Source organism: Mastigoproctus giganteus, chromosome 9 (genome assembly GCF_048544385.1).
Source record: "Mastigoproctus giganteus isolate SK-2022 chromosome 9, ASM4854438v1, whole genome shotgun sequence".
Classification (NCBI taxonomy): domain Eukaryota; kingdom Metazoa; phylum Arthropoda; class Arachnida; order Uropygi; family Thelyphonidae; genus Mastigoproctus; species Mastigoproctus giganteus.
Genome location: NC_143583.1, coordinates 61,409,465 through 61,431,150, shown reverse-complemented (window position 1 = coordinate 61,431,150; position 21,686 = coordinate 61,409,465). Strand labels below are relative to the sequence as shown.

General features: G+C 38.4%; 1 protein-coding gene across 1 annotated transcript in view; it reads left to right on the top strand.

The window, feature by feature from the left end:
* The first annotated feature begins 493 nt into the window (after positions 1-493).
* Positions 494-21,686, top strand: part of LOC150080280 (uncharacterized) — a 328,384-nt gene continuing 307,191 nt past the window's right edge. The window contains exon 1 of the mRNA XM_090380675.1: positions 494-573. Coding sequence (XP_090236801.1) covers positions 529-573 — 45 coding nt within the window. The 5' untranslated portion in view covers positions 494-528. The remainder of the gene's footprint in view (positions 574-21,686) is intronic.

Sequence of the window (21,686 nt, the reverse complement as noted above, 5' to 3'; positions counted from 1 at the left end):
AAGAAATCTATTAATTTTAAAGATTACTATTAATATATATTTTTAGTAGCAATGGATAAAATAGATATTTCTCCCTCCACTTTCATTATGCCATTGTTTCATAATATTTGGTGTATAAATTTAATGATTTTCTGTTATGACATTTAGAAAACAGTACCGGAACGTCGTTCCGAATACACTACTGATGTTAATTAAAAAACGTTCACTAGCAGCTGCATCTCATCATATATTGAACCTCTTTTGGTTGAAGTTTCCGTTGCACACTTGCAGATGTGTGGTGGCACCCTATTCGCATTAGCGTTGTTATGGTACGACGCAGTGTATCGCATCTGTGAGCTGTCATGTATTTTATTTATAAGTTACGAACTTGTTCTGTGTGTTTGTGTGTACTATATAAAGAAATAATTCAGATATTTTGTTTTGCGAGACGATGATATTTCTTCTTATACATTATTATGCCTAGTGTACGTTAGCTATAATCGTCGGGTTTTGCGGGTATTATATTAATATACGTAATATTTACTAATCATGGATATAAAATCTGATACTAATGGAAGTAGCAGCACCATCCAGGTAAGAATTATTTAAAAAGGTGCCCACTATTAGAGAAATATATTTTATTCCTTTGCGATTAATTTTATCCAGCCGATTTTAAAAAAGGAAACTGTGGATATATATTTTTTTTTTTTGGTACATGTAGAGGATGGAATTTTTTAGTAAACTAAAATTGTTTCACTTAATAAACATAATTAAAATTAATACATAAATTTTTAAAATGCTACAGCTGAAGTTTAACATCAACAAATGCAAGATCTGCATGGGTAACAGTAATCCCAGATTAATATACCAACTGTGTGGTACAACACTTAGGGTAGTAGAGAATGGAAAAGAATGGGGAGGTAATTGTGCAGTTCTCTGAGTGGTGCAAACAGGCTGTTAGTACAGCCTGTGAGGCTTTTGTCAATGATATACGGGAATGTTCCAAAGGGGATAAGGAGGTGATTCTCCTGTTGTAGAAGGCAGTGGTCAGGCCACACCTGCAGTGCTGCATACAAGCCTGGAAGACTCATTTTAAGATGGATGTGGATCTGTTGAAACAGGTGCAGAGAAGAGCAATAAGATTAGTGAGAAGAACAAAATGGTGCTCTTACAGTCTTACAAAGAAAGGCTTCAAGTTTACAAATTTCAGCATTGGAAACTAGGCACTGGCAAAGAGATATGATTGAGGTGTTTAATGATGCTATGAATGAATTGAATAAGCCCAATGCTGATGGCATCCTTCATCTTGCTCAGACTACACACAAGGGGCAATAAATTGTGATTAAGGAAGTATGGTTGTAGGATAGAGGTGTGGAATTTTCCATCAGCCAGAGGGTAGTTGATTGTTGGAACAAACTGCCATCTGATGTTGTAGAAATGGTAGTTTGAATAAATTCAAAGAACTAGACAAGCTTTTAAGACTGGAAGGACTGGCGATAAGGGAAGCTTTTTATTTTGTTGTTGTTCTTCTCAATGTTATATAAGCTTGCTTTCTTTTATTTGCCACCACTAATACTGTATTACTAATAATTTCTGCATCAGCACTTTATTAGACCTAAAGGTGGTTTTACCTGAAATGTAGCCTGAACTATTTGGGTTAACTGTATAGCGTGTTAGTTGTCTGACAGCATCGCTGCTGGGTTAACTGTATATTGAGATGATTACATTTCAGTGAACATCTTATGCCAATTTACACATTGTAAAATTATGTATTTGTTTATTAACTCTAATTGATAAACATAGTTTAAAAATGTTGCCAAATTTCAGAAATGGTTAGGCAATCAAAAATAGTCCAAACTTATAATGAAACACTCCTGAGATCATATTTACTTACACATAGTGGCTGCAGTTATAGTTCAGACCCAGTGTGGGTTTGTTAAGGGGAAGTCTTGTCTGACAAATTTGTTTGGATATCATGATGTGGTCACAAAGGAACTGGATGCAAAAAATAATTTTGGTATCATATACTTGGATTTTAGGAAAGCTTCTGTTACTGTTGCACATTGAAGGCTACTGTACAAATTGGAGCAGTATAGCATTAAGAGCAAGTTGCTGCAATGGATAAATGGATGGTTGACTGGGAGAGAACAGAGAGTGGTAATCAATGGACACTGCTCTTCGTAGAATAATATTATTAGTGGAGTCCCCATGGGTTTGGTGTTGAGCCCATTGTTGTTTTGTATATTTATCAATGATGTTGATGAAGGTATATCAGGCTTAATGTCCAAGTTTGCAAATGATACAAAGATTGACAGGGTTGTTAATGACATTATGCTACTGCAACGGATCTGGAAAAATTGAGCAGACGGGCTGAGAGGTGGCAACTGAAGTTTAACATTGACAAATGTAAAGTAGTGCATATGGGTAGCAGTAACCCCAGAGTAATGTACCAACTGGTGGTATTACACTCAGGGTAGTGGAGAATGAAAAGGATCTGGAGGTAATTGTGCAGTCAGATATTTCTGAGCAGTGCAGACAGTCTATAAGAGTATCTCATGGTATCTTGTAAATGATATACAAGAATTTTGCCAGCAGGGATAAGGAGGTGATAGGCCCCGTGTGTAGGGCAATAGTCCGACCAAACCCTGAGTACTGCATACAGGTCTGGAGGCTTCATTTGAGGAAGGATGTAGAGCCGCTGGAATGAGTATAGAGAAGGGCAGCAAGATTGGTGAGTGGAACGAAGGGTTGCTGTTACAAAGAGAGGGTTAAGTTCTGCAAATTGCAGCGTCTGGAGACTGAGCACCTGTGAGGTGATCTAATTGAGGTGTATAAGGCCTTGAATTGTTTGAGCAAGCTCAATGCTGATGGAATTTTCCTCTTGCTCAGAACACTACTCACCTCAGGGGACATAAATTGAAATTGAGGAAAGACAAGTGTAGAATAGATGTGTGGAAATTTGCTTTTAGCCAGTTGGTGGTTAATAGTTTGAAAAATTTCTATCTGTTATAGTGGAGGTCAACAACTTAAATAAGTTCAAGGCAGAAGTAGACAAACATTTGGAGCGAATGGATGGATACAGTGTGAAGGGATTTTATTTATTGATCTTTTTTTTGGCTGATGCTATATAAGCTTGCTTTCTTGCGTCATATGCCTCTTAAACACCTCAATAATATTAATAGTAATGTGATGGAAGTGTTTTTAATTGTCTATGGAGCAGTATGGCCTTAGTTGCTAATGCTCCTAAAAACCAAATAACTAGCTAGCTAACTAACTTAATTGTCTATACATACACACATCTTTTATAATATTGTAAAGAAAAATTCATCTTTAAGAGTTTTTTAAGTGGTGAAAGTATATTGACAATAAGGTTAAAATTTACTGTATTCATTCAGAAGTGAATGTTATTTAATAGTTATTCAATATTTACTTGACTCTCTTTAGTGCAGGTACATATCTGATTTAATAAATAAAAATTATTAATAATAAGATATAAATAAATAATAAATTGATGGTTTTGTTGTAGTGGTATCCCTAGACAATAGTTTAATTTAACTATGATTCTCTTCTTAGTACTGTTTTATTAAAATTAATTGTGGATCTTCCCGTAATGTAGACAAATTTTGAAGCCTTACATATTTTTAATTTTAGTGGTTTAATTTTAAAGGTTTCCCCCTATATTTCCAACCATTTCAATTATTTTTATCTGAAGTTCTATTATAAATTTCAATTTTCATTCACATTTTATGGAAACAACAAGCTACACTGCAGCATATTTTTTCTTCTTTTTTATTGGAATTAAATGACGTAGTAAAAATAATTTTGCATTTAGAATTTTAGGAATAGTAATTTAGCTTTGTAGAACTCTATTATGTGCTTCGCAGAGTAAGGGACAACAATTTTCTGCAGTAATGAGCACAACCCATAGACTGATTAAAGGATAGCTGTGCGACAGGGGACAAAGGGCTGTACTAAATTGTTGCTCTTCAGAATGGGCTAGGGTTAGAATTTGGAACAATGCCGAAACTGCTTCCTTTTCTACTTTTCTTAAAAGACATTATTGTAGGTGTCTAATGGTTAATGATCACCATGAAACAACACTAGAATTACTTGCATAGACTTCAGGGTTGGTGAGATAAGTGAAAATGTGGCAATGCTGAGAAAAAGTTGTGAGTTAGAGTTAAATTTGAAAGTGTCTAATTCTGCCCAGACTTGATAGGAGGGAGTACATGATGAAATCCTTGTCAATCACTTCGGTCCTGGAGAGATTGTGCAAGCCTCATGGGGGTAGAATTTTTCTCAGCATGGTCTGTGGCTGTTAACAAGGAGAGACTACTACCAGGATGGGATACGTTTAAATAGAAAGGGTACAAAAATATTTGCTGATGCTATTGAAGCAGTGATGGGTGGGTCAGAAAATTGTTAGCTTGGGAATACACACACAGACTAATAGACTAACAATAGCTGCAGTTCTTGAACTGTTTCTATTAGAACATGTAGCAGCCTTTGAAGCAAGATGTTGGGGATTTCAAGATTGTTGGGAATCATCATAAAACAAGTAAAATACATTAGTATTAGCAATGGCCATATGGTGCGAGGAAGCTTATGTAAAAATTAAAATGAATTTAATAAACAAAATTAATTAATTAAATTAATAAAATAAATTAAAAATAAAAAAATAAAAATAATAAATAAAAATAATACTAATAAGAAGAAATTTAAAAATATATATAATTAATAAGAGAAAAAGAAATAGGCAACCTATGTGTTTCCCTCCTCCCATCGGTAATTATCCAACTCACCTTTGAATTTCCCCAAACCGTTAGCCTCTACTACCCATGTAGGTAATATATTACAGTGATTTATAACTTGCTGGCTAAAATAAAACTTCCTGCAATTCAGTCTAAAGATCTTCCCCAGTAACTTGAAATTATGGCCAATCATTTATAACCGGGAAAATTTTGTCCTCATTCATTTTACTTATGCCTCTCAGAGCCTTAAACACCTCAATCAAATCTCCTCTAAGGTCCTAGTTTCCAAGCTTTGCAACCGACAATTCAAAGTCTTTCCTCATATGGATGCCCTTTTGCCAATCTCACCACGCAAGATACCTATCTTTGGAACCTTTGAACAATGTCTTTCTTTATGTGCAGTCTCCATAGTTGAACACAGTATTCCAGATATGGTTTAACAATAGCCTTATATAATGGGAGTATGACATCCTTATCTCAACTAGCAATTGTTCGATAAATCATCGATAGGACACCATGGGCCTTCCTTGCAACCAGTCTACAGTGCTCGCGAAACTTCATGTCTGACTGTATTGTAATGCTTAAGTCCGTTTCCTCCACTGCTAGCTTTAGTTCAACTCCACCAAGTATACAAGTTATTTTGGCGTTACTGTTCCCCAGGTGCAATACCTTACACTTCTGGATTAAAGCGTAGCTGCCATTTTTCTGACCATCCCTGAAGTCTATCTAGGTCACTCTGAAGAAGCTCTGCTTGGCAGTGATCATTAACTACTCTACCAATCTTTACAAATTTATAATCTTTACTACTTTACCAATCTTTACAAATCTCTACAAATTTAGACATCATGCCCTCTATCCAGTCATCGATGTCATTTATGAAAATCAAAAACAACAGTGGTCCTAATACTGATCCTTGGGGAACCCCACTTCTTACATCAACCCAATCTGAGGAATAACCATTTATCATAACCCTCTGCCTCCTGCCCTGGAGCCATCCCACTATCCATCTAAGGATTTTCCCTGTGATTCCAACCTCCTCCAGCTTATAAAGTAACCGCTCATGTGGGACTGAGTCAAATGCTTTGCTGAAATCTAAACTATGTTGAAATTATTCCCTAAATTCCCTCTTGAGTGGCCCTGTCAAAATAGCTAACGAGATTAGTTAAAACCACATGATGAGTCTCCTTCAGAATTCCATTTCTATCTAAATGATCCTGAATTCCATCCTTGATCATTGTCTCCATGATTTTCCTTACTACTAAAGTTAGACTGACCATCTGTTAATTTCTTAGAACCGCCCTTACGTATTGGAGATATATTGGCACTTTTCCAATCCAACGGAGTCACTCCCAAGTCCAGTGATGCTCTCATAATTAGCCTCAATGGTTCAGTGCACTCGCTTGCTGCCTCCCTTAAGATTACAGGGTATATGCCATTAACCCCAGGAGCCTTACTGGCCTGTAAGCTCAAATGTTTTTTTCATTAAATAAACATGTGAAATTTCAACATCATTAATTACAATTTTTTCATTTTCACTAGCATAATTTCTCATTGACACAAAGGGTTTTTTCTGTTAATGTATATGCAGAGTAACTGTTGAGTTCATCTGCATCTTCGCCTGGAGTTTCTAATACTATCCCACGTCCATTACATAAGGATCCGATCTGGTTTGTCCTTCTCTTCTTTGAACTTATATATGTATTTTGATATCGATGGTTCAACTGTTCATGATCCTGCTCAGGTAGCTAACAAACTAAATCAATATTTTGCATCTACATTCACACATGAGGAGTTATTCAGGAAGGGGAATACCATAGATGAAGTAAACACTGGCAGTGAGCTAGATGATCTTGTAATAATTGAGAGTAAAGTGGAGGAGAAATTGTTGAAGATAAATACAAGAAAGGCACCTGGGGTGGATGGGATCTATCCAGTTATATTAAAGGAGGCAGCAAAGGAAGTAAGCAAACCCTTAGCCATAATTATGAGAGCTTCCTTGGACTCAGGGGAGGTACCCACACACTGGAGATGTGCTAATGTAACCCCAATTCACAAAGAAGGATCAGAGGCTGACACAAGTAATTATAGACCTGTGAGTTTAACTTCCGTTCCAGGAAAATTAATGGAAGCACTGGTTAAAGAAGCACTGCAGGATCATCTTGACAAGAATTCAGTTATAGCTCAGACACAGCATGGTTTTGTTAAGGGAAGGTCTTGCCTGACCAATTTGATTGGATACTATGATGTAGTCACAAAAGAATTGGATGCAGGGAATAACTTTGATATTATATATTTGGATCTTAGAAAGGCTTTTGATACTGTTGCACATGGAAGACTGCTGCACAAATTGGAGTAGTGTGGCATTGGTGGCAAATTGTTGCTATGGATAAAGGGATGGTTGAATGGCAGAAGACAGAGAGTGGTAATTAACGGACACTGCTCATCGTGGACTAATGTTATTAGTGGAGGCCCTCAGGGTTCAGTGTTGGGTCCATTGTTGTTTTCTGTATTTATAAATAATATTGATGACGGTATATCAAGCTTAATGTCCAAGTTTGCAGACGATACAAAGGTTTGCAGGGTTATTAAGGAACTACTGTCGCTATGCTGCTGCAACAGGATCTGGAAAGGTTGAGCAGATGGGCTGAGAGGTGGCAAATGAAGTTTAACATTTACAAATGTAAAGTACTACATATGGGAAACAGCAACCCCAGAGCAACGTATTAACTCTGTGGTACTACACTGACAGTGGTAGAGAATGAAAAGGACCTGGGGGTAATTGTGCAGGCAGATATGAAGTTCTCTGAGCAGTGCAGACGGGCTGCAAGAGTAGTTCATGGTGTCTTATCAATGATATACAGGAATTTTTCTAGCAGGGATAGGGAGGTGATTATTCCCTTGTATAAGGCAATGGTCAGGCCGCACTTTGAGTACTGTATACAGGTCTGGAGGCCTCATTTCAAGAACGATGTAGAGATGCTGGAACGAGTACAGAGAAGGGCAACAAGGTTAGTGAATGGAACAAAGGGTTGCTCTTACGAAGAAAGGCTTAAGTTTTGCAAATTACAGTGTCTGGAGACTAGGCACTGGCGAGGTCATCTGATAGAGGTGTACAAACCCTTGAATGGTTTGAGCATGCTCAATGCTGGTGGGATACTGCCTCTTGCTCAGAATAATCACCTAAGAGGGCATAAATTCAAATTGAGGAAAGACAGATGTAGGATAGATGTGCGGAAATTTGCCTTTAGCCAGTGGGTAGTTGGTTGTTGGAACAGACTTCCATCCCTTGTTGTGGAAGTTGATAGCCTAAATAAATTTAAGGCTCAGCTGGACAGGTATTTCGAACAAACGGAGGGGTGAAGTGGAAGGGTTTTTTTTTGGCTGATGCTGCATAAGCTTGCTTTCTTGCATCATATGCCTCTACTAATGCTAATGTGAAGAATTCCTTATCCCCACTCTTTACCTGGGATTTCTCATAATCTCCCTTTGCCAGCCTTACCTTTTCTGTGGTACTATTACAGGTCAATTTGTAGCTGTTATAGGCTTCAGTACTTTTTATTGCTCTAACTTTTCCATGCCCTCTTTTCTGCTGAAGTAATCTGGCAACTTCCTTGTTCATCCAACTTGGAATCTTCCTCGTGGAGTATTTTTTTCTTAATGGTATATAAGCATTCAAGGCTTCTGTGATTAATGTTTTAAAGGTATACCCTAATTCAATTGTATTTGCTCTCTGTGCAATATCTTCTACCCAGTTAAGAGAGGCTTTGTAGCACCTTAAGCCATTGTAATTTCCTTTCCTGAAATTATAACCCATTCTTTTGCCTTTAACTACTGCTCTCTCTCTCTCTCTCTCTTTTAATCGTCCACTGTAGAATTCTGTGATCACTTCCTACTACTGGTAACTGTACTGTCAGCCCTATTATATCATCTGGTTCATGGGTTATGATGAGGTCTAGAATATTCTTTTCCCTAGTTCAGGAGTGGTCAACTAGTCGATTGCGTCTTTAATTTCTGTGGATCACGACAAATTTTAAATATATATAAAAAATAGATTAGTCAAAATCTAAATGTTATTATTATTCCTCCCCCCACTGCATACGCTTATTACAAATCTGTTGAACCATGTGTTGTCGCCGTGCAGCCACTAGACTTCTCTTGTGAAAATTCACGCAGTTACGTTGTGGAGAGTAGTGTATATGTCAAATTCTTATTTAGCTTACTTTATATTAATAAGTGGGCAGTACTTATATGTTAATTTACTACCCTTTGATTTAAAATGAATACTACGAATAAGAGTAAAACGTATCATTTTCATCAAGAGTGGGAACTAGAATTCTTTTTTGTAATGATAAAAGAAACACGTTGTTGTTTGATTTGCAATGCTTCTGTGGCCGTACCCAAAAAAGGAAATTTAGAAAGGCACTTCAACACTCCATGGTAAATACCAATCAGATTTTCCACCTAATAGTGACCTTAGAAAAAATAAATTAAAAGAACTTAAATCCGGATTATTCGCGTAACAAAATTTCTTCGTGACACCTAATTTACAGTTTAAAGCAGTAACTGTAGCATCATTTAAAGTGAGTCATCTTCCCACAAAAACATGCAAATCATTTTCTGATGGTCAATTCATCAAAGATGCATTTTTAGGAATAACAGATTCTTAAAAAATGTTAAGAAGAAAAATGAAATTAAAAGTGCTCTTCAAGATCTGTAATTATCTCGAAATACTATGATGCGACGCATCGAAAATAGTAAAAATGTGAGCGAACAATTGTGTGCTGATATTGCTAATTGTGTGTCATTTTCTTTACAACTGGATGAATCTACAGATGTCAGTGATACAGCTCAATTTCTCGTTTTTCATCGTATGGTTTTCGATGATTCTGCCACTAGAGAAGAACTGCTGGGTATGGTTTCGTTAAAAGAAAGAACTACAGGTCATATACCTATTGAAAAAATTTAATTACCAGTATTTAAGTTTATATCAATAACAACAGATGGAGCTAAAGCAATGAGGGTGTGTGTGTGTGTGTACTGGTTCAGGGTGGTTCCCAGGCAAATGCCCATCTCCACCTAAATCATTTAAAACAGAAAATCTGTAAAGTGGACCTGATAAATAAAAAGATAGCTAAGAAATAAGAAGACAAAACATATTTTTGAAAAGAGAAGTAAAGTCAAAAAAAAACAAAAAAAAAAAAAAAAATTTTTAAGTTAAGTTAAGTTCATAATCTAAGCTAAGTTAAGTGTATAAACAAGAAATTTTGAATAGGAAAGAATAAAAGTAAATATAAGAGAGATGTTTGTGAGTGTAGTATGTTGTTTATGTCAGGTCACTTTGCCATCAGAAAGCAGCTGAACTCTTCAACTGCAATATGATGCCCATCCCTGGCACGTGGAGCCGGACCTGGTTCTATCTTTAAAAGCTGAAGCGCCAAAGCGCAATTAAACACTCAACAGAGAGAGTGCTAGACTGTTGAGTGCCAGGAGGGGGGGCTTAATGCATCGCATTGTGCCAAAAGGATGATGAATTCCCAGATTTTTTGAGTTACCACTGTATCATCCACCAAGAAGTGTTAGCCAGCAAAAGATTAAATACTAAAAGTGTTATGGACATAGCTTTCAAAATCGTGAATTCCATTAGAGGACAATCTCTTCAAAGGAAACTTTTCAAATGCAACTCGATATAAATGAACCAGATCTGATATTACATACAGATGTGAGGTGGCTGAGTTGGAGTAAGTTTCTACAGAGATTTCGAAATTTGCTGAATGAAATTAAAAAAATTTATTGATCAAAGGGGAGATGATTGTCAGCAGCTACAAGGTATGGACTGGTTATGTGATCTCTGGCTTTTTTGGCCGATTTTATCAATAAATTAAGTGATCTGAATTTGGAATTACAAGAAAAAAATAAAAATGTAGTGATATGATTAGTAGTATTTCTGCATATAAATATCAATTTTCGGCAATGGCTAAAGATCTCAAAGAAAAAAAATCGGTCATTTTGCAAATACAGTAAACCTCCGCTATTCGCGGGGGTTACGTTCCTGAGAAATGCCGCGAATACAGAAAACGCGAATACTGAGTTATGGCTCCCATAGTAATAAAGGGGTTCCGTTCCAAAGTATGAAATATATAAGAAAAACTAGTCTAAAATTTTGTCTATGTATGTATTATATGTACCTTCATAATATGACTATGTACATAGACAGTACAAAGTTAAATGCAAGCATATGGCATTGAAATGAAAATAAGAAACAATTTAATATTAAATGTAATATTTATTAGAAATTTCAAACAAATCTTTCAAACCAGCGCCTTTGCTAGCTAAAAAACTTATCCCACCAGTGCTATCACCAGCTTCGCTAAAGTGTTGATAAAGGAGTTTTGCCTTTTCACGATTGATGATTGAACTTAATGGAATTTTATTTTGAGTTCGGTCTTCTATCCACAGATTTAAAGCTTTTTCCATTTTTTCTAATTTAACATCACGAGTTGCAGAGCAAATTTTTGAAGCAATTAGCGCGTTTTCACGGACACTACGGCGGATTCTTTCTTCCGACTGGGAAATCAAAATTGAGAGTAGGAGTGTGTTATAGGCCTAATGACTCTGATCAGTATAATAAAAAACTGTACAGGGAAATAGAGTGAGCCAGTGAGACTTATATTGGGGGATTTTAATTTCCCAGATATTGACTGGAATTTGGGGGTTGGTCACACACACTAGCAAGGCTTTTGTGGATTTATTGGAGGATTATTTTCTACATCAGCATGTTCGGGAGGCAACTAAAGGGAGTAATACTCTTGATCTGATTATCAGCAGTGATTCCTTATGCATTAAGAATCTGAAGATAAAGGAACCACTAGGTGTCAGTGATCACAGTGTGCCGAAGTGGGATTTACTCAATGAGGTAACTACCATCAAGGGTAAAGGGTAGGGTTTTTGCTTTCGTAAAGGTGACTATGGAGGTCTGAGTTAGTATTTAAATTCTATACAGTGCGACCAACTGATAGTGTTACCAACAGCAAATTCAAAATGAGAAGCATTCAAAGAATTAATCTTGGAAGCTACTAGTCTTTACCCACCAACTAAGAAATATTGTTCAAGGTTTAGGCTTAAATGGATGTCAGGTGAACTAATGAGATATGTGGCAGAGAAGAAAAATGTATGGGATACATATAAATTAATGGGTGACATGGAAAGCCTGCGATAGATATAAGCTGATCTGTAACCGAGTCACAAAGGAAGTTAGGCAAGCAAAAGCAGATAATGAGAAATCTTTGGCGAAAGGTGCAAAGAAGAACAGCAAAGAGTTTACCTGTGTAAACTCTAGAAGGAAGGGGATGAATCAGATTGGTCCACTGGATATCAGTGGTTCAACTGTTGATGATCCTGCTCAACTAATTAACTAAATGAGTAATTTGCATCTACATTCACACATGAGGAGTTATTCAGAGAGGGGAATGCCAGATGTGAACTAAACTCTGGCAGTGAGCCAGATGATTTTATAATAACTGAGAGGAAAGTGGAGGAGAAATTATTGAAGATAAACATAAGAAAGGCACCTGGGGTAGATGGGATCTATCCAGAGAAATATTAAAGGAGGCAGCAAAGGAAGTAAACAAACACTTAGCCATAAATATGAGAGCTTCCTTGGATTCAAGGGAGATACCCATGGGCTGGAGATGTGCAAATGTGACCCCAATTCACAAAGGAGGATCAAAGGGCAACAAAAGTAATTATAGACCTGTTAGTTTAACTTCTGTTCCGGGGAAATTAATGGAGGCACTGGTTAAAGAAGCACTGCAGGATCATCTATACAAGACTTCAGTTATAGCTTGGACACAGCATGAGTTTGTTAAGGGGAAGTCTTGTCTGACCAATTTGATTGGATAATATGATGTGATCACAAAGCAACTGCATGCAGAGAATAACTTTGATATCATATATTTGGATCTTAGATAGACTTTTGATACTGTTGCACATGGAAGACTGCTGTTCAAATTGGAGCAGTGCGGCATTGGAGACAAATTGCTGCTATGGAAAACAGGATGGTTCAGTGTGAGAAGACAGATAGTGGTAATCAATGGAAACTGCTCTTCGTGGACTAATGTCATTAGTGGAGTCCTTCAGGGTTCAGTCCATTGTTGTTTTCTTTATTTATAAATGGTATTGATGATGGTATATCAGGCTTAATGTCCAAGGTTGCAGACGATACGAAAGTTGGCAGGGTTGGTAATGACACTAATGACAATATGCTGCTGCAACAGGGTCTAGAAAAGTTGAGCAGATGGGCTGGGAGGTGGCAAATGAAGTTTAACATTGACAAATGTAAAGTACTACATATGGCAAGCAGTTACCCCATAATAAAGTATCAACTGTGTGGTACTACATTGACATTTTGTAGAGAACAAAAAGGACCTGGGGGTAATTGTGCAGGCAGATATGAAGTTTTCTGATCAGTGCGGACAATCTGCAAAAGTAGCTCATAGTGTCTTATCAATGATATACAGGAATTTTTCTAGCAGGGATAAGGAGTTGATTATCCCCTTGTATAAGGCGATGGTCAGGCCACACCTTGAGTACTATATACAGGTCTGGAGGCCTCATTTTAAGAAAGATGTAGAGCTGTTTGAACGAGTACAGAGAAGGGTCACAAGATTAGTGAATTGAACAAAGGGTTGGTCTTATGAAGAAAGGCTTAAGTTTTGCAGATTACAGAGTTTGGAGACTAGGCACCTGTGAGGTGATCTAATTGAGGTGTATAAAGCCTCGAATGATTTGAGGGCATAAATTCAAATTAAGGAAAGATAGATGTGCGAAAGTTTGCCTTTAGCCAGCGGGTAGTTGATTGGTGGAACAGACTTCTATCTTTTGTTGTTGAAGTTGATAGCCTAAATAAATTTAAAGTTAAGCTGGACAGGTATTTGGAACGAATGGCGGGGTGAAATCGGAGTTTTTTTTTGGCTGATGCTGCATAAGCTTGCTTTCTCGCATTGTCTGCATCTACTAATTCTAATGTTAATGCTAAGTAATGCTCATTTGGTTTTGTCAATGATATTCAAGAATTTTGCTATCAAGGATAAGTAGATGATTATACCATTGTATAAGGCTATGGTCAGGCCACATCTTTAGTATGAGTCTGAAGGCCTCATTTTAGGAAGGATGTAGAGCTACTGGAAGGAGCTACTGTATAGAGAAGGGCAATGAGATTGGTGAGGCAAACAAAGGGGATGCCCTTACCAAGAAATGCTTCAGTTTTGCAAATTGGCATCTGGAGGCCAGGCATCTGCAAGGTGATCTAATTGATCCAATCTTCCTTACATTTCGTGGGTACAGCTCTAAAACTGTATTCGCAGGCAAGCTGCTAGTCAGTACACCAGATCGAACCTATTGGTATCTTTTTAGAAGGCTTCCAGATCAACTAGTGTATAATCTTGCTACCTCTACTCTGCCATATAGTGACCAGAGGGAGTCCAAGTAGTGTGTATGCAGGGGGGGGGCATTGTCGAGACCACGTTATGTCAAGGATCTGGGTATATTCATACTGTGTACGCCCTATCCAAAAATTTCATTATTTCATACAGCATGTCCCCCCCCCCCCACACACACTTTTTTCTACTATTGAATACACCATGAATTGTCAAACTAATAGAGTAAGCTTATCTGCGAAATGATCTGAACCTCCCAAACACTTCTTAGTTCATTTCACAAATATAAAATAAAAAGGTAAAGTGCAGCCATTATCAACCCACTGCAGGATGGAAGCCTCCTCAACAATTCATGCTGAGGGAAATGGACCATAATCTGCCACACTGGTCCAATGCAAGTTGGCAGATCGACCGTATTCAGCAGTCAGGGGCTGAAACCCCAGTCTATTCAAAGAGCGTGTGCTACTGCACTCCTGCTCTGACCACTCGCCTATGGAAGCCATATACATGGTCTCAGTTATAATCACAATGATGTCCATTTCCACTTGCAGTGTGCCAAACCCCATGTACTTTTTCTGACAAAATCTCGGTTGCCCAAACTATTCGCTGTATGATTCCTTTCGCCTCAAAGGTGTTACTTGAGCATATGTTCGTTGTTCCCTGTCAGAGACTTGGTAATTTGGAATCTCCTCTTTTTGATCTTCCCTGGCTTAAAATTTCTCTACCTCATTGTATAAAATTCATCTGTTGTCTCTCTACCGTTCTCCCAACTCCACTAATCGCTTGGAGCTCTTCGACTTCCTCTCTTTGCAACTTGACTTTCTCTAGTCCAACTTTCCTAAGAGTGTGGTAATTTTCCTTGGTGATTTTAATTTTCACAACTCCAGCTGGCTTCCGTTTTATAGTCACACCGAATCAGCTGGTCGAGATGCTGAGGCTTTTGCAATTACTAATTACCTTGCACAGATTTTTCATTTACCTACAAGAATACCAGACAATCCTAACCATACAGCCAACACGCTTGATCTTTTTCTCACAAACAACCCTTGGTGCCTCTGTAGCCAGGTGGGCAGGAGCAGCAGTGCGTAGCATATGCTTCTTGATTAGTCCGGAGTTCGAGCCTATGAGCCACCAATTACGGAGGATGCGGAAAGGTCAGGAAATGACCACCGCATATCCCCGGAGCAATATGGCCTTAGTTGCTAATGCTCCTAAAAACCAACTAACAACTACAACAACCCTTTTAAGTACACGGTTGAAGTGAGTGGTCCTTTAGGCACTTCAGATCACAACTTGGTGATTGTCTCTTCTCCAATGGAGTCTTTATCTCATGGCTATTCCCAACCTCGTTTTTGTTGATATTACAAGAATGCAAAATGGGATGGCTTGCGAGATTTCTTTTCATCTTTTCCTTGGTCGGATTACTGTTCCAAAACTTCTGATGTCAACGTGTGCTCAGATCGTGTGAGTGAAATTATTTTTGTAGGAATGGAATCCTTTATTACACACTCCACTTTAAAATCTCTTCCTTTATCTAAACCTTGGTTTTCTAATAAATGTGCTAAGGCTGTGCAAGAGAAGAATGTTGCATATCGTAATTCGCTTGTTTCCAATTCTTCGGTTGTGGCATCTCCATAGCTAGGTGGGAAGGAGCAGCAGTGCATAGCACACGCTTCTTGATTAGACCGGGGTTCGAGCCCATCACCACCAAATACAGAGGATGTGGAAAGGTCAGGAATGACCACCGCATATTCCCGGAGCTATATGGCCTTAGTTGCTAATGCGCCTAAAAACCAAAAATAACTATTCTTCAGGTTCATTTTCTGCCTACACAAAAGCTCGCAACAATTGAAAAGCAGTTATTAACCAGTCCAAACTAGATTTTGAACAGGCTAAGAGTAGAAAATAGTTTTTTATGTAAACTCTAAACACGAGAGGTATTAGAACTATAGTACTTAGTACCATGCTTGGGTTGGAGGTTGAGAAGACGAAAGAAGATATTTGTTGACATTGGACTTGAACTTCTGTAGACTGTAATTTTCAGGAAATACATATGAAGGAAGGTTCTTCCAAAAAAACGGTAATTGAATGAATAAACGAGGAAGATGAAAAGTTGATTCTGTGAATTTGAAGTTAGACAGTAAATGGAAGTTGGCAGGTGGCTGCACGTGTTCGGGCTGTTTTGAAAGAGAGAGCGGAAATTATAGAAGCCAATTCAGAAGAACAGCACCCATGGAAGTATCTGTAGAAAAGGCATGCAGCAGAAACAGTACGTCTATGAGACAGTGAGTGGAGACACTCTGTTAGAGATGAATCATTAATTAACTTAACTGCTCTCTTCTGCACGGAATCAAGAAGCCTAGAGAGGTTTTGGGAGCACCACCCCAGATGTGGGAATAATATTCCATGGTAGGACAGATTTGTGATTTGTAAAGAGTGAACAGTTGTTTGGAAGAAATGTAACACCGAGAGCGAAAGAGAAAACCAAGGTTTTTAGATGCAGAGGAAGCAATATTTGTAATGTGCTTGTGCCAAGTGATATATATCATTTTGCCTAGAAATCGGAGTGTCACCAAAGATAAGCATAGGAGCAGAAGAATCCTTTTTGCGAGATATAAGACAAGACTGAGTTTTAGAAGGATTGAAATCAACTAAGTTGTCTTTGCCCCACTGGAGGATTACATGGAGATCAGCATTTAAGGAATTGGTAGCACATATTTGAGACGTTGAAGCTGATCAAGCAGGGCAAGGTTTCTCAAAATGGAAAGTGGAATGCAATGTGCTATCATCGGCAAAACTATGGATAGGATTTCCAGTCAAAGGAAGAAGGTCATTAATATACAAGACAAAAAGAGTGGGGGGAAAGTACTGAACCTTGGGGGACACCAGCATTAGAGGAGAAGTTAGAAGACAGAGAGCCATCTACCATTACCCTCAGTGAGCAATCAGAGAGAAAACTGGATAACCAATTACAAAAAAAAATTGGGCAAACCAAAAGATGGAAGCTTGTTTAGAAGACTTTTATGCCAAACATGATCGAAAGTCTTTCAGATGTCAAGAGCAACTGCTTGTGTTTCACCAAACTTTTCCATTGAATTTTTCCATAAATGGGTAACATAATCCAGATTTTATCACCAGTGGATCGACACTGAAGGAACCCATACTGGCGATCGTTGATCAGACAGAAGGTTTCTATGTACTTTAAGAGTTGGCGGTTAATTGATTTTTCCATTACTTTAGAAAGAGTAGAAGTAATTGCAATGTGATGATAATTGGATGGGAGGGATTTGTCACCCTTTTTAGGAACTGGTTAGATATGAGCAAATTTCCAAGCAGACGGAAAAACACATTTGGAATAAGAAAGTGAAAAAAGGTGGCACAGAACATGAGTAAGTTCAGGAGCACAGGTTTTAAGAAAAAGAGGAGAAATACTATCAGGAGCTTTCTTAGCATCAAGATTCGTCAGTATCCTTTTAACGGAGACCACAGGAAGCATTAAATGGAGAGTGTTTGGAATGGGAATGATGGGAAGTGTTTTACCAAGATCATCAATAGATGAGACGAAAGAAAAATTGGATGCTAGCAGGTCAGCTTTATTCTTGGCTGAAGTGACACAGGACCATCTGGTTTTGACAGAGGTGGGAGCAGAGATGGGCAAAAGTTGTGGCCAATAGCTTTGGAAAGAGACCAGAATGCTCGGCTACCATTAGTGCAAGAAGCAAGTTTTCTACTCTTAGCCTATTCAAACTCTAGTTTGGACTGATTAATTAGCATTAGCATTAGTAGAGGCATATGATGCAAGAAAACAAGCTTATGCAGCATCAGCTAGGAAAAAAAAAAAAAAAAACTTCCACTTCATCCCTCCGTTCGTTCGAAATACCTGTCCAGCTGAGCCTTAAATTTATTTAGGCTATCAACTTCCACAACAAGGGATGGAAGTCTGTTCCACCAACCAACTACCCGCTGGCTAAAGGCAAATTTCCACACATCTATCCTACATCTGTCTTTCCTCAATTTGAATTTATGCCCTCTCAGGTGATTATTCTGAGAAAGAGGAAGAATCCCATCAGCATTGAGCATGCTCAAACCATTCAAGGCTTTATACACCTGTATCAGATCACCTCGCCGGTGCCTAGTCTCCAGACACTGTAATTTGCAAAACTTAAGCCTTTCTTCGTAACAGCAACCCTTCGTTCCATTCACTAACCTTGTTGCCCTTCTCTGTACTCGTTCCAGCAGCTCTACATCCTTCTTGAAATGAGAAGGTGTGGCCTGACCATTGCCTTATACGAGGAAATAATCATCTCCTTATCCCTGCTACAAACATTCCTGTATATCATTGATAAGACACCATGAGCTACTCTTGCAGACCATCGGCACTGCTCAGAAAACTTCATATCTGCCTGCACAATTACCGCCAGGTCCTTTTCATTCTCTACCACTGTCAGTGTAGTAACACAGAGTTGATATGTTGCTCTGGTGTTGCTGTTTTCCATATGTAGTACTTGACATTTGTCAATGTTAAACTTCATTTGCCACCTCTCAGCCCATCTGCTCAACCTTTCCAGATCCTGTTTATCCTGTTTACTGGCAGCATAGTGTCAGTAGTGTTCTTAACAACCCTGCCAACATTTGCATCATCTGCAAACTTGGACATTAAGCTTGATATACCATCAGCAATATTATTTATAAATACAGAAAACAATAATGGACACAACACTGAACCCTGAGGGACTCCACTAATAACATTAGTCCACAATGAGCAGTGTCCATTGATTACCACTCTGTCTTCCCCCCCCCCCCCCCTCAACCACCCCTTTACCCATAGCAGCAATTTGCCTGCAATGCCACACTCCTCCAATTTGTGCAGCAGTCTTCCATGTGCAACAGTATCAAAAGCCTTTCTAAGATCCAAGTATATAATATCAAAGTTATTCCTTGCATCCAGTTCTTTTGTGACTGCATCATAGTATCCAATCAAATTTGTCAGGCAAGACTTCCCCTTAACAAAACCATGCTGTGTCCGAGCTATAACTGAAGTCTTGTCCAGATGATCCTGCAGTGCTTCCTTAACCAGTGCCTCCATTAATTTTCCTGGAACAGAAGTTAAACTCACAGGTCTATAATTACTTGTGTCAGCCTTTGATCCTCCTTTGTGAATTGGAGTCACATTTTCACATCTCCAGTCTATGGGTACCTCCCCTGAGTTCAAGGAAGCTCTCATAATTATGGCTAAGGGTTTGCTTGCTTCCTTTGCTGCCTCCTTTAATATAACTGGATAGATCCCATCCACCCCAGGTGCCTTTCTTGTGTTTATCTTTAAAAATTTCTCCTCCACTTAATCTCAGTTATTACAAGATTATCTAGCTTACTGCCAGAGTTGAATACACCTCTGGCATTCCCCTCGCTGAATAACTCCTCATGTGTGAATGTCGATGCAAAATATTCATTTAGTTTGTTAGCTACCTGAGCAGGATCATCAACACTTGACCCATCGATATCAAGTGGACCAATTTGATTCATCCCCTTCCTTCTAGAGTTTACATAATGAAAGAACTCTTTACTGTTTTTCTTTGCATCCTTTGCCAAAGATTTCTCGTAATCTGCCTTCGCCTGCCTAACCTCCTTTGTAACTTGGTTACAGATCAACTTATATCTATCATAGGCTTCTGTGTCACATGTTAATTTATATGTATCCCAAGCATTTTTCTTCTCTGCCATATGCCTCATTAGTTCATCTGACATCCATTTAGGCCTAAACCTTGAAAAATATTTCTTAGTTGGTATGTAAAGCATTGTAGCTTCCAAGATAAGTTCTTTGAATGCTTCCCATTTTGAATTTGCTGTTGGTAACATCATCAGTTGGTCCCACTGTATAGAATTTAAATACTGTCTCAGACCCTTGTAGTCGCCTTTACGAAAGCAATAACCCTTCTCTTTACCCCTGATGGTAGTTACCTCTTTGAATAAATCCCACTTCAGCACACTACGATCACTGCCACCTAGTGGTTCCTCTATCTGCAGATTCTTAATGCATGAAGAATCACTACTGATAATCAAATCAAGAGTATTACTCCCTCTAGTTGCCTCCCAAACATGCTGGTGTAGAAAACAATCATCCAATAAATCCACAAAAGCCTTGCTAGTGTGTGAGTGACCAAACCACAAATTCCAGTCAATATCTGGGAAATTAAAATCCCCCATTATAAGACTCTCTGATTTACTGGCCCACTCTATTTCCCTGTACAGTTTCTCATTATACTCATCAGAGTCATTAGGCCTATAGCACACTCCTACTCTCAATTTTGATCTCCCAGTGCTTATGTCACACCAAACTGACTCGACACTGCACTCTCCAGCGATGTCGACTGGCTTCATTTCCTTGGATTTTGTGTGTTTCTTAACTAATAGCATAACCTCTCCTCCCTTCCTATCCTGTCTATCCTTTCTGTAGATGTTGTACTCCCCAAATTCCAGTTCTGCATTCCTTATATCTGTGTGACACCACGTCTCTGATATCCCAACAATATCCGCCTTTGATACTTTGAGCAATACCTGAAATTCATCAAATTTATTTACCAAACTCCTAGCATTGGTGTACACGCAAGTATACATGCACCTGTTCTTTTTCTTAGCTATCCTAACACAACCCATGTGTTTACTTGTACCGCAATGACTCCCAGCAATCTCTGAAATATCCTGCATCTTGTTTTCCAGGCTTCTGCTCATTCCAATAGAAGCAGTGCAAGAATCACTTTCACCTCTACCAGTGGCTACTGTTAATCTATTAGTCCTTGTATCCCCCCAAGCTGGCAGTTTTCCGACTCACCTAACACTGCCTCGATAGCATCAGCAAATATTCTTGCACCCTTTCTATTTAAGTGTATCCCATCCCTATAGAAGCAGTCCCTTCTGTTAACAAGTACAGACCAGGCTAAAAAAAATTCTACCCCTTGTGCCTTGCACAATCTTTCCAGGGCCGAATTGATTGACAAGGCTCTCATCATATACTCCCTCCTATCGTGTCTGGGCAGAATTGCAGACACTTTCAAATTTAACCCTAATTCACGGCTTTTTTTCAACATGATAAATAACTGCTTTACATTTGTAGCGAGCTTTGGTGTAGGCAGAAAATGAAACTGAAGAATTGGAAACAAGCCTGTTACGATATGCAACGTTCTTCTCTTGAACAGCCTTTGTACATTTATTGAAAACCAAGGTTTAGATAAAGGATGAGATTTTAAAGTGGAGTGTGGGATAAAAAAAAAAATAAAATAAAAAGTTTCTGTGTATACTCCGGTACGACAAACAAGTCAGTAGAGTTTACAATAAATCATCAATACAAATATTTATTGTATTTAGTAGTCACGGACTTGAACCCCAGTCCACTCAAGGAACTTGTGCTATGCACTCCTGCTCCTTACCACTGGGCTACGTAAAGGATTCCATTCTTACAAGAATAATTTCGCTGACATGATCTGAGTAAACAGTGACATCAGAAGTTTTGAAACAGTAATCCAAC